Source organism: Drosophila grimshawi, unplaced genomic scaffold (assembly GCF_018153295.1).
Source record: "Drosophila grimshawi isolate 15287-2541.00 unplaced genomic scaffold, ASM1815329v1 contig_848, whole genome shotgun sequence".
In the NCBI taxonomy this organism is placed as follows: Eukaryota; Metazoa; Arthropoda; class Insecta; order Diptera; family Drosophilidae; genus Drosophila; species Drosophila grimshawi.
Window position 1 is genome coordinate 10,745,238 of NW_025063692.1, and position 12,370 is coordinate 10,757,607.

The 12,370-nt window shown below is 42.1% G+C and overlaps 1 protein-coding gene across 1 annotated transcript; it reads right to left on the minus strand.

Annotated features, from left to right (window-relative positions):
* Positions 1–3,097: 3,097 nt before the first annotated feature.
* On the minus strand, positions 3,098–10,232 carry LOC6565557 (kinesin-related protein 4). The gene is made up of 3 exons (XM_032738993.2): positions 9,766–10,232; positions 7,419–7,530; positions 3,098–7,361 (listed from the first exon to the last, which is right to left on the minus strand). The coding sequence occupies exons 1-3, from the start codon at positions 9,938–9,940 to the stop codon at positions 3,251–3,253; spliced, it is 4,398 nt and encodes a 1,465-aa protein (XP_032594884.1). The 5' UTR covers positions 9,941–10,232; the 3' UTR covers positions 3,098–3,250.
* Positions 10,233–12,370: the final 2,138 nt, after the last annotated feature.

The following is a 12,370-nucleotide window of genomic DNA, read 5'->3' on the forward strand; positions in this document are numbered from 1 at the left end:
ATATATATGCATTTGTATTCTATATAAGGTTTCTGTGAAATGTATCTGAATGAAAGCGAGAAGTGCTCTTCATAATTCTTTTTTCTGTATAGTGAAAAACATAAAAGTACTTCTTGAATATTCAATTTATAATATATATATATATATATATATAGATGATATACAAATGCATGCATGTAAAATCATTATTTTTTGTGGGTAATACTTAACTAGCAAAATGATCAGATTCAAGAAAAAATTGTAGTAGCTATCACATGAATATCCATATATATAAATATATATATATACATATATATATATATATGAATCTGGGAAAACCAATTGACGGGGGAGAGGAGGATGTACAACATAGGGGACGGCTTGAATAGAAACTAAATGGTGCAATCTCACTATCTCACTATCTCTCTTCCCCTCTCTCTCGCTCACTCTCTCTCGCTCACTCTCTCTCTCTGTCTCAATCTCGTGCGGAGTGTACGTGTATAGAATAGATTCATAACTTAACTGAGGTCTTATATCGCTAGAGTCAAATATCACAACATCACATATACATAAGTACATATATCATATTCGGTAATCGGTAATCGTTAATCGATAATAATCGTAGGCATCGTATTATGCAAGTACGAGTATACACACATATATGTCTTTATATATATATATATGTGTGTGGCATATATGGAAACGCAACGCTCTGATTTTTATCTCTCTCTTTTTCTCTTCTGATTTTATCTCTCTCTCTCTCTCTTTCTCTCTGTTTCCATATTTTTCATCTTAAGTAATCCGTTCACTACTGTTTGGGGAGCACAACTTTTCGGTTTTTTATTTTTTCAGACTTAACCTTCTACATTAAGTTTCTATGTGTGTGTGTGTGTGTGTGTGTGAATGTGTGTGTGTGTGTGTGTGTGAATGTGTGTGTGTGTGTGTGTGAATGTGTGTATGTGAGTGTGTCTGTGTGAGTGCTCAAGGAACTGAAAGTGACAAGTTTTTCATTTTCTTTTCCATATACGTAATACTCTAGAAATGCTATAGAAAATAGTAGAAAACGTATTTTTATCGTACTCGTAACTGTAATCGTCTTGTTTGCTTTTGTTTTTCAAATCGGATCTGTATTTGTATAATGTAAAAAATATTAGATTGGCTAAGTATTTTTTGGAATATTGTTGGGTAAGTATTACTTTGGATAGGTTCATCAATTGCGAGAGTCCACTTCGCTCCGAGTTTGTTGTTCGTCTAATTGTTTTTAGATTATTCTTTGGCTATATTGATTAGATATAGTATGTCTAGTATATTATATTATAATGTACCTGCTTCTGTCTTTTGCCAACTTGCCAACGTTTGCCATTTGCTAATAAACCATGACTAGAAGTTAAACAACCTTCAACAATGTTTGATTTGCCTGCATTCCCATAAATTGTGCTTGAAGTTTACCCTCTCTCTCTCTCTCTCTCTTCCTCTTTCATACAACAACATGTATTATATGCCTCTTCTCTCTCTCTCTCTCTATGTTCATCTTTATCTTTTATATTTATAAGATAAAACATTCAAACATTCAATAATTTATTCTTTAACTTTATATCGTCGGGTAAACTGCTCAAGACAAACAAACTTGACCAGATCTTACAGTGGAAAACATTCTGCTGATATGTAATAATATACAAAAACAATAAATAAATAAAGATTAAAAAAAAAACACAAACAGTAATGCAAAGTGGGATTCTAAATAAATTCAATCAGAGTTGGAGATCTGCTCAGTTTGTTTGCCGTAAGCAGGGTTTCATTACGTATAGATAATATTTACCTAATAATTGTATAAAGTATTTCAAGTGGTTCAAATTCAAATTCAAATTCATTTTGACTTCTTTAAGGTATATATAGGTATATAGATTCTAAAAAGTTGTTGTCAAAAAGAGAGATCCTGTCCTTTGTTGTTGTTGATGTTATATACATATATATCTATATATATATATGTTCATATCATATACATTCATATATAAGTTTCGCCTTTGCTTACGTATATGGTTAGTTAATCATGAAATATCTTTCGTTTCGTTTTAACACATTGGCTTCTTTATAGCTCGATACCACTAACTTCTTAAACATAAAGCACATACTCGTACATACACAGATGTACGTAAGTAATTAGTTGTTGTGCATTTGAGTACGGAGTCACATTCAGAAATGATAGCATCATATTATCATCATTATTATTCATATCAAATATAAGAAATCGTAACACTTTGATTATTTGTATGGTTCGTTCGGTCTTTAATCTATTTGGTTTGCACTCCTCCGACGATACCAGAGCATTATTACATTTGGTTTTTGATTGAGTTCACTGAATTTGGAATTTTAGCATTTTATTACCCAAATGCAAATTGGTTGACTAAACATTTGCTCGCCTCAAACATTTGCAACAACAATCAAGAAGTTAGGCGCTAATTAACTATGACAGTCCGATTAACTTGCAGTTAATTCACTTAGTTAAAAAAAAAAAAACAAAATCATATTTGTTAATTTATATAATATTTGTTAATATTTCTTATACGGATTGTTTTCATTATTTTGATTCAATTACGTTTTCCTTGAATATGCTTTTCATTATTTGGTTTTCAACTAACGGCTAATTTTACTTGTCTTTGAGTGAGGCACGCTCCGCCAACTGTGAGTGCGCGCTTAACCTATTTGCAGCAAATTATAGGGTATATCATATAGCATAATAGACTAGCGGACTAGCGTTGAACAAGTTAACAACTCTTAAGCGCTAAAACAGAAAATAACTCGAACAAGTAGGCTGCTCGACTAATGGATACCCTGTGGTTGTCGCAATTTAGCCAGCTCTGTTGTATATATGCATACATATATACTATGTACATTGTAGTGATTTTTACAGGGTATGCGCAGCAGTTGCAACTTAGTTAAACTTGAACTTGAACAAACCAAAAACAAGCGAAAACACATTGCTAGGCTCAGTAAAAAGGCAGACGAAAGGCAGACTACTACTAACAATAATAATAATAGTAATAATAATAATAATAATAGTAATAATAATAATAATAATGATAATAATAATAATAATTATAATCATAATTATAGGCAATCTAAATGCTTATATACAGCTTCTTATTATGCTTCTGTTTCTTCTGGTTTCTTTCTAGGCATCTTTAAGTACAATAATATTTGACTAGTTATCGAAGGGGGCGTGGTGACGGGGAAGGTGTGCCTCTTGTGGCTTGTGATTGCAACTGTGGCCTTACAAATTAGTTTGTGCCGCTGCCGCTGCAGCAGCAGCACCTGTCGGTGTTAAGCCACCCGCTGCTGCAATGCCGGGCGTAGTTGCCACCATGCCACCACCAGCAGCGCCATTGGCAGTCAAATGTGCACCAATGCCACCACCCACAGCCCCCACAGCGCCCAAGGCAAGACCCTGCTGCACACCCATGCCGGTGAGCAGTTCGTGCTCCGTCTTCGCCTGACGCAACCAGTTGCGCAGATCCCTGGTGCGCTCCACCAGGCTGGTTGTATAGTTGACCGCACGCGGACTCTGCGAGACGATCGTATTTGCCGCCAGTATGGCGCCACCCATCGAGCTGTGCATGCGTCCGGCTGCCAGCTGGCGATACGTCTCCAATCGATCGGCCAGTGTGGGTATCGATTGTGGTGCATGCACCGCACTGCCGCTCATGCTGTGGCCCGAGCTGCTTGTCTGTAGTGCTGCACCAGCAGCAACACCACCACAACCACCACCCGGCGACGACTGCTGGCTGAGCATGTGCGACCAGCTCAGCTCATTCGGTGATATCATCGGCATGGCCATTGGCATTGGCATGGCCAAGGCAGCCGCTGCCGGATGTGGATGAGGAAGTGGATGCAACTGCTGCAATTGCTGTGACTGTTGTTGCTGCTGCTGCTGTTGCTGTAGATGCTGCTTCTGGCCGAGTATATCGAGAATTTCACGTATCTCCGCATTGAGTATCTCCAGATTCTGAATGCACTCGTTCGACTCCTGCTGGAAGTACTCCTTGCGTTTGTGCAAATCGGCACCGCTTGCGAAATCAGTGCTGCTAAAACCGGAACTGGAATGGGAGGAGAGATCACTCAGTGTGGTTGCATCATCCTTGGCATCCAGCTCCAAGCTGGGCTTCTCCTTCTCGTAGATGCGCAACAGACTCTGCTCCAAGTGCCGCAAACGAATCACCTTCTCGCCGAGCAGAGCACGTGTCCGGTGCAGATTCACCTCCATTTCGGTGAGATCCTTCTCCTCCTGGATCAACTGATCCAGCGAGTGCCTGGGCGCAGCCAGTGCGATGCTCTTGTGCCGCTGCTTAATCTCACGCTGACGTGCCCGAAAATTGGTGCGCTGTGTGCGCAACGATTCCTTGGCCCGTCGCACCGAGTCACGCTCCAAATGGATGCGATGCTTGAAGAACTCCAGTTCGGAACCAACCACAGAGCCAACGACGGCTGCATGCTCATTGGAGATGTCCGTGAAAGGGTAACGCAGATGATATGTCGTATCTAGCGTATGCTCCGGAAACTGATCCTCGAGATCCTCCAGCTTCTGCAGCTGGTGTCGCAAATTCTCGACGGGAGTGCACGGACGCTCCAGCTGCTGCTTGTAATTGTCCGAGTTGAGGCGCGATGTCGACGCCGACTTGGTGCGCGAGAAGAGTTTCTTGCGCGGCAACGCGACCAAAGATTTATTATTATTATTATTGTTGTTGTTGTTCTCCTGCTGATTGCAGTGTTGGGCCACAGCTTCCGAATCGGAGTTACCATTATCGCTGAGCAGCACGCCACTGGATACCACTTGTCCTCCTCCTCCTGCTCCTCCTGTCGCTCCCGTCTGTGCCGAGTGTTGGCTTGTGGCTTTTGGCGCCGCCAAATAGCGACCCTTGCTATAATTATTGGAGATGGTCGTGTCCGACTGGCTCAACGAGGTGTTTGTATCATCCTGCAGCTGCAGCTGCTTCAGATACTTGCTGGCAATGCCCGGTTTGCTCAGATGTGTCTTTGGTGGCACGGGTGGCTTCAGCTTAACAACAGCACCGCCACCGGCTGTGCCAGTTGTGCCGGCCGTTGCCGTACCAGCTGTTGCCGTGCCACTCTGACTGACACCGGCCGTTGCCTGCTCGGAGTAGCTGAGCGAACGATTCTCGCTGTTGCCAATCGACGGCTTCTGCGAGATGGATCGCTCCGTTTCGGAACCGGTTGTTGTGTTCGTATTGGTGTGGTGCACATTGTGCTGGCCATGCTGCTGCTGTTGCAGTGCCTGCGTCTCGCGACGGCGACTGCGTCGCTCCAGCGACAATTTTACATCGGTCTTGAGACGCACATACTTCTCCTTGAGGCAGTGATACTTGTCCTCGAGCAGTCGCTTCTCGCAGCGCACCTTCTCGTAGAGGCGCTCCTCGCCGTTGTCGCGCAGACGCTGCTTCTCCAGCTCCAGTTCGTGGGCGAGCTTATCCCTCAGCTGGGCCAGTTGAGCGGCATGCTCACGTCGCAAGATCTCCTGCTCGGAGCGCAGATCACGTTCCAGTTCGTGCAGCAGCTCGGAATGATTCGATTGGAGCGTGGACATCCGTTGCTTGTGCTCGCTAACGACTTGGGCACGCTTCGATTGGAGCTGATGCTCCAACTGCTGGCGATACTCCTCCAGCTGCAGCTCGAATGCCTCCTCCAGCTGATGCTGATGCGAGGTCAGACGCAAATCGTACTCGTGCCGCAAACTCTTCAGACGCGTCTCGTGCTCCCGCTTCACGCACTCCATGTCCTGCTGCAGCTGCTGCAAGGCGGCCGCCTCGCTCAGCATCTCGCTGGCACCCGGCTCCTGTTTCTGCTTGAGCAGACCCACCAGTTTGCTGGCCATTTTCAGTGAGCGCAGCCCGAGCTTCTCGTGTGCGGCCTGTGCCGATTTGCGCTGCAGTTGCTCCAGCTCGTGACTGTGCTTGCGTCCCAGCTCGTCAAGGTCGAAGGGATTGTTGTCCTGCTCGGACTTATTGATGATGAAACTGCGCACCGAGCTGCCCTTCGAATCGGAGTCCGTGTCCTCATACAGCGGCTTCACCGATGCACTCTCCTTCAGCTTGTCCAGATAGCTGCTCGCTGCACTCGTGCCCAGTATGGAGCCCGATTGCGATTCCGCATTTAGTTCGGACGACGAGTTCTTTAGCATCTGTATGGTTTGGGCTTTGGGCAAATTTATGATGCGTATGGATTTGTTGGCATCGCTGATGAATGGATTTAGGCTGCACATGCCGACCATGGCATCTGGGTCGTCCACATCCTCATCCCAGACATCGTCATCATCATCCTCATCATCGTCGTCGTCGTCCACATTCTCATCCACATCCTCTTCGGCATCCGCATCCTCTTCCACATCCGCATCATCGTCGTGTGACGCCGCCAGAGCCTTCGCCTCGTTATCCTCCACTTCGGCGACATCGTCGTCTTCGTCATCGGTGTTGATGGAGAGCTCGGGACTTTGCGTCAACTTGCGTGGCGTGCTTGCGTCCTCCTCGACAGGTGACGAGCTGCTCATGGTGTGCGTTTCGACCAGATTGAAGCGTACGCTCTTCTTATCCTCGACCGGCGCAGATGTCTCCTCATCCCGCTCGAAACGCCGTCGCATATCGGTCAGGCTGGAATCACGTAGTATGCCCTTGACACCGGTGGCTGACATGCCTGCCTCCGCCGATGCAGCCAATGCCGCCGCTGTTGGCTCCATTTGTCGGCGCGATTTAAGGAACATTGCTCCAGTGCCGGACAATTGAAATGCCCCCTTGCGCTGCTCCAGCGTTGGCTCCATATTGCCCGTTACACCACCACCTAACGCCGACTGTCCGAATTTCATGGCCAGACTGATTTGTGCGGTGGTTTTGGCCACCTCGAAACGTGTGTTCTTCACCGGCTGAAAGATGGGCCCAAAACTCTTGCCACGAGACTCGAGAAAGCGACTGACGCCACCACTGAAACCGTTTGGACCCGGAAAGCTGCTTGCCGTTGGCAACGTGCCCAAACTCAATTTGTTTCCAGCTCCCACTACCGCGCCGGCTCCAGCTGCTGCTCCTGCTCCCCCGGCTGCACCCACTCCGGTGGCGAGATGAGTGCTGCCATTGTTCAGGGGTGAGCTCATGTCGTCGAGCAGGTCATCGGTGCCTTGCATGCTCCGTATACCCGAGTCCAGCTGCGACACATCATCCGAATTATCAATAATGGGCGTGGCAACGCCCGCCGTTGCCGTCAACAGCTTCTGGCGCGTCTGCTCGACGAGATCGCGATAGACGGCGTCCAACGGATGATCCCACTGCGACTGCTTCGTTCGCGTATTGTGATAATAATGTCCGCTCTTCTCCTCCGAATAACTGCAAGTGTGTCAACAATTAAAATCACATCTACTATATATTTAAGAGATAACTTACCAAATCTTCCACTCTGGTGGCAATGCAGCCATAAGCCCCTCCTTGGCCAGGTATAGTAAATGCGGCTCCTTGATCGCCTCGATGCCAATTAGTGTCGCATAATCATTAATCTCTGTGGCAATGAAAAGAAAACAAACAGTTACAAATTAATTAATTATATTGCGATTGTGATTATGATTTGTTAAATGACAGCTCAGTATTAAGTTGGCTCTGAGATTTGTTTCACAATTTGTCAAAATCTCAATTTGTGTGTGCAATTCGAGATTACTTAATCAATTCAAAGTTACCGATCCTAATACTTAGACTAAAAATTAAACTGAATTTCTTTGGTGAATCGATTCAGTTGCAGTTTCAGTTGCAGTCTCACAGCAAGGACCTGAAATGTGATGACAATTTGAGAGTTCAGAAATCTTTGTTCTGCTTATCGCAAGTAAGCTGTTCCAAAACCAATTCAGAAATGTTCAAGCGGTGAGTAATCCTCAAAGCTCTACTAGATTGCTATCATTTTATGATCGACTATGTCAGCTATAGTTAATATATCATATGTGTGTCATCGCCATTGTTTTGTTAACGCTTTAGTGTCCTTGTTGCCCCAAGAGCTATTAGCCTAAGTATTTTACTATATATACACATATAGATATATAAATGTACATGTATATGGTACATACTTGGCTTGGAAGCACAATAACTTTTATAACGGCAATTAAGAGTAATGAAAACATTACAAACTGTGTCGCACCCACATCAATTGAGCAGCTCTCCTCCCTGCTTGGCCTCCTTCTGTGTGTGACGTCAATGGGGATTGAATGAATGAATGAATGAAAAATCTTTTCGCAAAATATGAGAATTTTCCTTTCATCGAGAAAAAGCCCTCGAGCGTTATCTCGAATCTCGTCGTGGAAACTGAAACTTGCCTTCACTAAGCGCTTAAAAATTCCATTTAGCCTGAACAAACAGAACACAAAAAAGATTTGAAAGCCCGTCGAAACAACTGCCAACTGGCAACTGCCAACTGTATACTGTAAACTGAAAACTGAATTCGCAATGACGACGTGGCCTGCATTTTGCATATTGCATATTCCATATTCCGCTCCCCCATATTGATTACAGCTGACAGTCTGTCTGGCTGTCTGTCAACAGCAACCATTATTCGACCAACCAACTGCGACAAAAGTATCTTCAGCGGTCAACGTTGGTTTCCTGGCAACGTCGTCAATTGCCAGCCAAAATACATGGGTTTTGGCCAACTTGTGCGCAATACTTTGGGGTAGTTGCTGTCGTCATAGCGAGCAATCCACGCACACACACACACACATATATATATATATATATAAACACCAGACCCTAATCAGCTGGCACACAGCTTGACTGCGACAACTTCAAATCAAGTACTAAAGCCAACTCGGGCACAGTTTTAAAGTTTGCGTGGTTCCAGTTCCTTCAAACAGCTGGCTTGAACTAATAAAAAATAAGAGAAAAAACCAACCACTAAATCATACACACATATATACATATATATATATATTGCATGTATTGTATATATTAAGTTGACCCATTAAAGGGACCCACTGAAGGACAACGAATTACAGCGGAAACCCTATAGAGGACACCTGCATGCCCCAGCCTTACCCTCATTCATATTCCCACACAGTACACTTAGATATACATTTATACATATATATATAATATATATTCATTATTCATAGTGGCTGACCACATCCGGACGAGCGGAAGAACGGACGGACGGACAGCAAGCAACAAATGATTTAAATGAGTCAAGGGCCAATTTCATTCATTTTAAACAAAACTAACTTTAGCAATGCACTCAGAAAAAAATCGCCATACATTTTAGAAATTTGCCATGTAAGGATTACTATCCTTATTTTTAAAAATTTCTAAAAATTAAAAGTTGTGGCTTTCCAAAAAAAAACCCTGGTTTTTCTTAATTTCAGGGCGAGCAAAACTATGTCTAATTTCTCTAAGTGTACACATAAAAGAATTCTTATATTAAACATTAGTATTTAAAGATTTCGTATAAATTAATCACTACTATTTTCCATATCTATTTAAAACCAGCCTGTTTACCGTCTGAAGAAATATAAAAATAGGATTTCAATTTATAAATTTTTGACATGTGATTCTGGAAAATAGGAATAATGCAGATCCTTATGGGATGGTTAAGTGTTTCTTGTTATAAGAAATTTACTGTAATTTCTTATAGATTTATATAAAATAAGTCTGTTGCAAGAGTGGTTGATTATTGAGGAATGAAAGGATTCGGTTAGTGGAAAGAGAGTGATTGAGTCATTGTAAAAGTAGGCTTCCAGCTTCCATTTTATCTACTCACCGTCGGATGATGGCAGACAGGCCTCATCGAAGACCTCCTCGCAGATCACCGATGATGTTGAGGATGGCGAGGATGTATTGTAGCCTAATCTTTTCGCTGTTGTCATCGCGGTTGGCGTTGTTGCCGGCGTTGTGGCCAGCGAAGTGTTTGCCGACGAGTTGCTGTTGGTTGCCATTTTTTAAAAATATTTTTTTAATTTCTTTTTTTCTTGTTTCTTTTTGTGGAACGAAACTTTTTGCGAGTGCAGCGTTTGTTTAGAGTTGTCTTAATGTGCCGTCAGATGTCGCTTGCGTTGCGTAAGTGTTGAGCAGCATCCTACATACATATTGTATATATGTATGCAATATATGTATGTGTGTGTGTGTGTGTCTTAGTTTAATTTTCACCGGCAGCAATTCGAAGCGAAAAGTCGGAGGAGCCAAAGGCGAAAATCGAATCTCGACGCTGCTCACTCGCTGGCTGCTGACCTAAAAATAAGAAGAGCAGAGCAGAGCAAAAAAAAAAATAGGGATAACCGTTAGAAATCGTTGCACGAGTTGCATTCCGTTCTTGTTGTTGTTGGAGCACTCGTTCGGGTGTTGCGTTCGCCAAATGCGTTGTTGTTGTTGTGTTTTTGCAGTTGCTGCTGCCGCCCTGCCTGGCAACAGGAAACATGCACAAAGTACACACACACACATATATAATAATATAGAAAATTCTCTCTATAGCAATCTTTAAAATTATATTAACAATTTGCATAGTACTTTTTTATTCACATCTAATACAACAAAATTAACTTCAAAAAGAAAAAATAAAAAACAAATTTAGCTTTCGGACACATTAAGATTTCAACTGTTGACTCAACAAAGAGTTTGCAATTATTGAGGTACCACTGTACACACACATATATATATATATATATATTTAGCAGCACACACATATATATATTTATATATATGTACTGCTAAAGTCTAGTTTTGTTGCGCAGATTTTCTGCACTTTTTAAGTTTTCGTGCATTGTTTTTAAATTCCCAATTTCGATTCTCAGCACAACACACACACTTAGGCACACGCACACGAATTAAGTGCGCAATGCACAACAACAACAAAGCGCTAACGGTACAACGGTATTGATTTTTCACTTGTATTTAATTATTGTGCTGGCTTCACCCCACCCACTCCTAAGCAGCCCAACATACACACATAACACATTGGCAAACATATTGCAAAAAGAAGTGAAAGAAAAAAATTTAAATTCAATTGAAAAGTTCACTTCTAAATACGTATATATGTCACTCGCAGCAGCAATAACAACAAAAACAAATAACACAAATATACATATATATGTATATATATATATATATATATATATATATATATATATATATATATATATATTGTCACAATGTGAGCAATTGGAATTGCAATTTTAAATTCAACCGACCGATTTCAGCTGCCGTCTTCTTTCTTCGGCTTTTCAGAGGGAATGTTGTCAACTCCTGCCAGTGTTGCCAATGCAGTGCAGAATGTTGCTAGGAGATGTTTTTTTGTTGTTATCCAAGCAGCAGGAGCAGGCAGTGTTGATTTTGGTATGTAAATCAGCATCAAGACATGCGCATTGTGCAAGATGTATCGATAACCGATAATTACCGTAATATAAATAAAAATGTGATATGTCCATATCTAGTCACATTTTTGAATATACAAAAATAAAATATAATAGTGGAAAAGGCTATCTAAAAGAAGTACAAGATGTCGAAGTAACTTCGTAAAAATGTTGTAACTTAATAAGTCCACGTTATATTTGTTATCAACTGCGAAATTTTAATTTTCCCGCACAGCTGCTCATTTTGGCATTATTAACAGCAAATACACAAGAACTGTTAAAAACTATCGAAAGCTGTCTGGTGGTGTCGAACTCTGTTATGCGAGGAATAATTGTCATACGCTTTTCGCTAAGCGAAATGTCTGCCTTCGTTCAGTGTTGCGTTGGGTTTGTGTTTCGACTAAAATGAGTCGGTCTCTGCTCAGCGAGAAATCTGCCTTCGTTGAGTTTCGTACTGGGTGTGTGTTTTCGCTAACACCTTCGTTAAATTTCTCATGTGGTGGACTTTTAGGCGCTCTTCAAAAATAGTTTCAAATGTATACAAAAAATAAATGGATTGGCTGGCTTTGTTATATATATATATTGATTTTAAGATGGTAAACCAACAAGGAACTGACTGTAATGCAATTATATATTATATGTATATATTCCATGTATGCACACGGATAGATGAGTGTTTGCATTTGTTGTGTTTGTCTTTCCAGTTAACTAATGACTGATGCAAATGTGTTGTGTTTATTATACACGTGTAATGTATGGATGTTATATTTCGTGTAAGTTACAAATAACACTATAAATTTTTGCATATTTCTCGCACATTTCAACGGCAGTTTTGCATTTAACATTACTGCGTTGCCATTAGGTAAATGCCATCATAAATTTTGTGCCCATTTCCACGCCCCCGCTTCCCACAAAGCCAATAAATGCATTATCGATTGGATCGATCATTCAGAACACTCGCCATTTGTGATGGGTGCCTTAAGCTTCGCATTGTTGCACGTGACACGACACGCACGACTT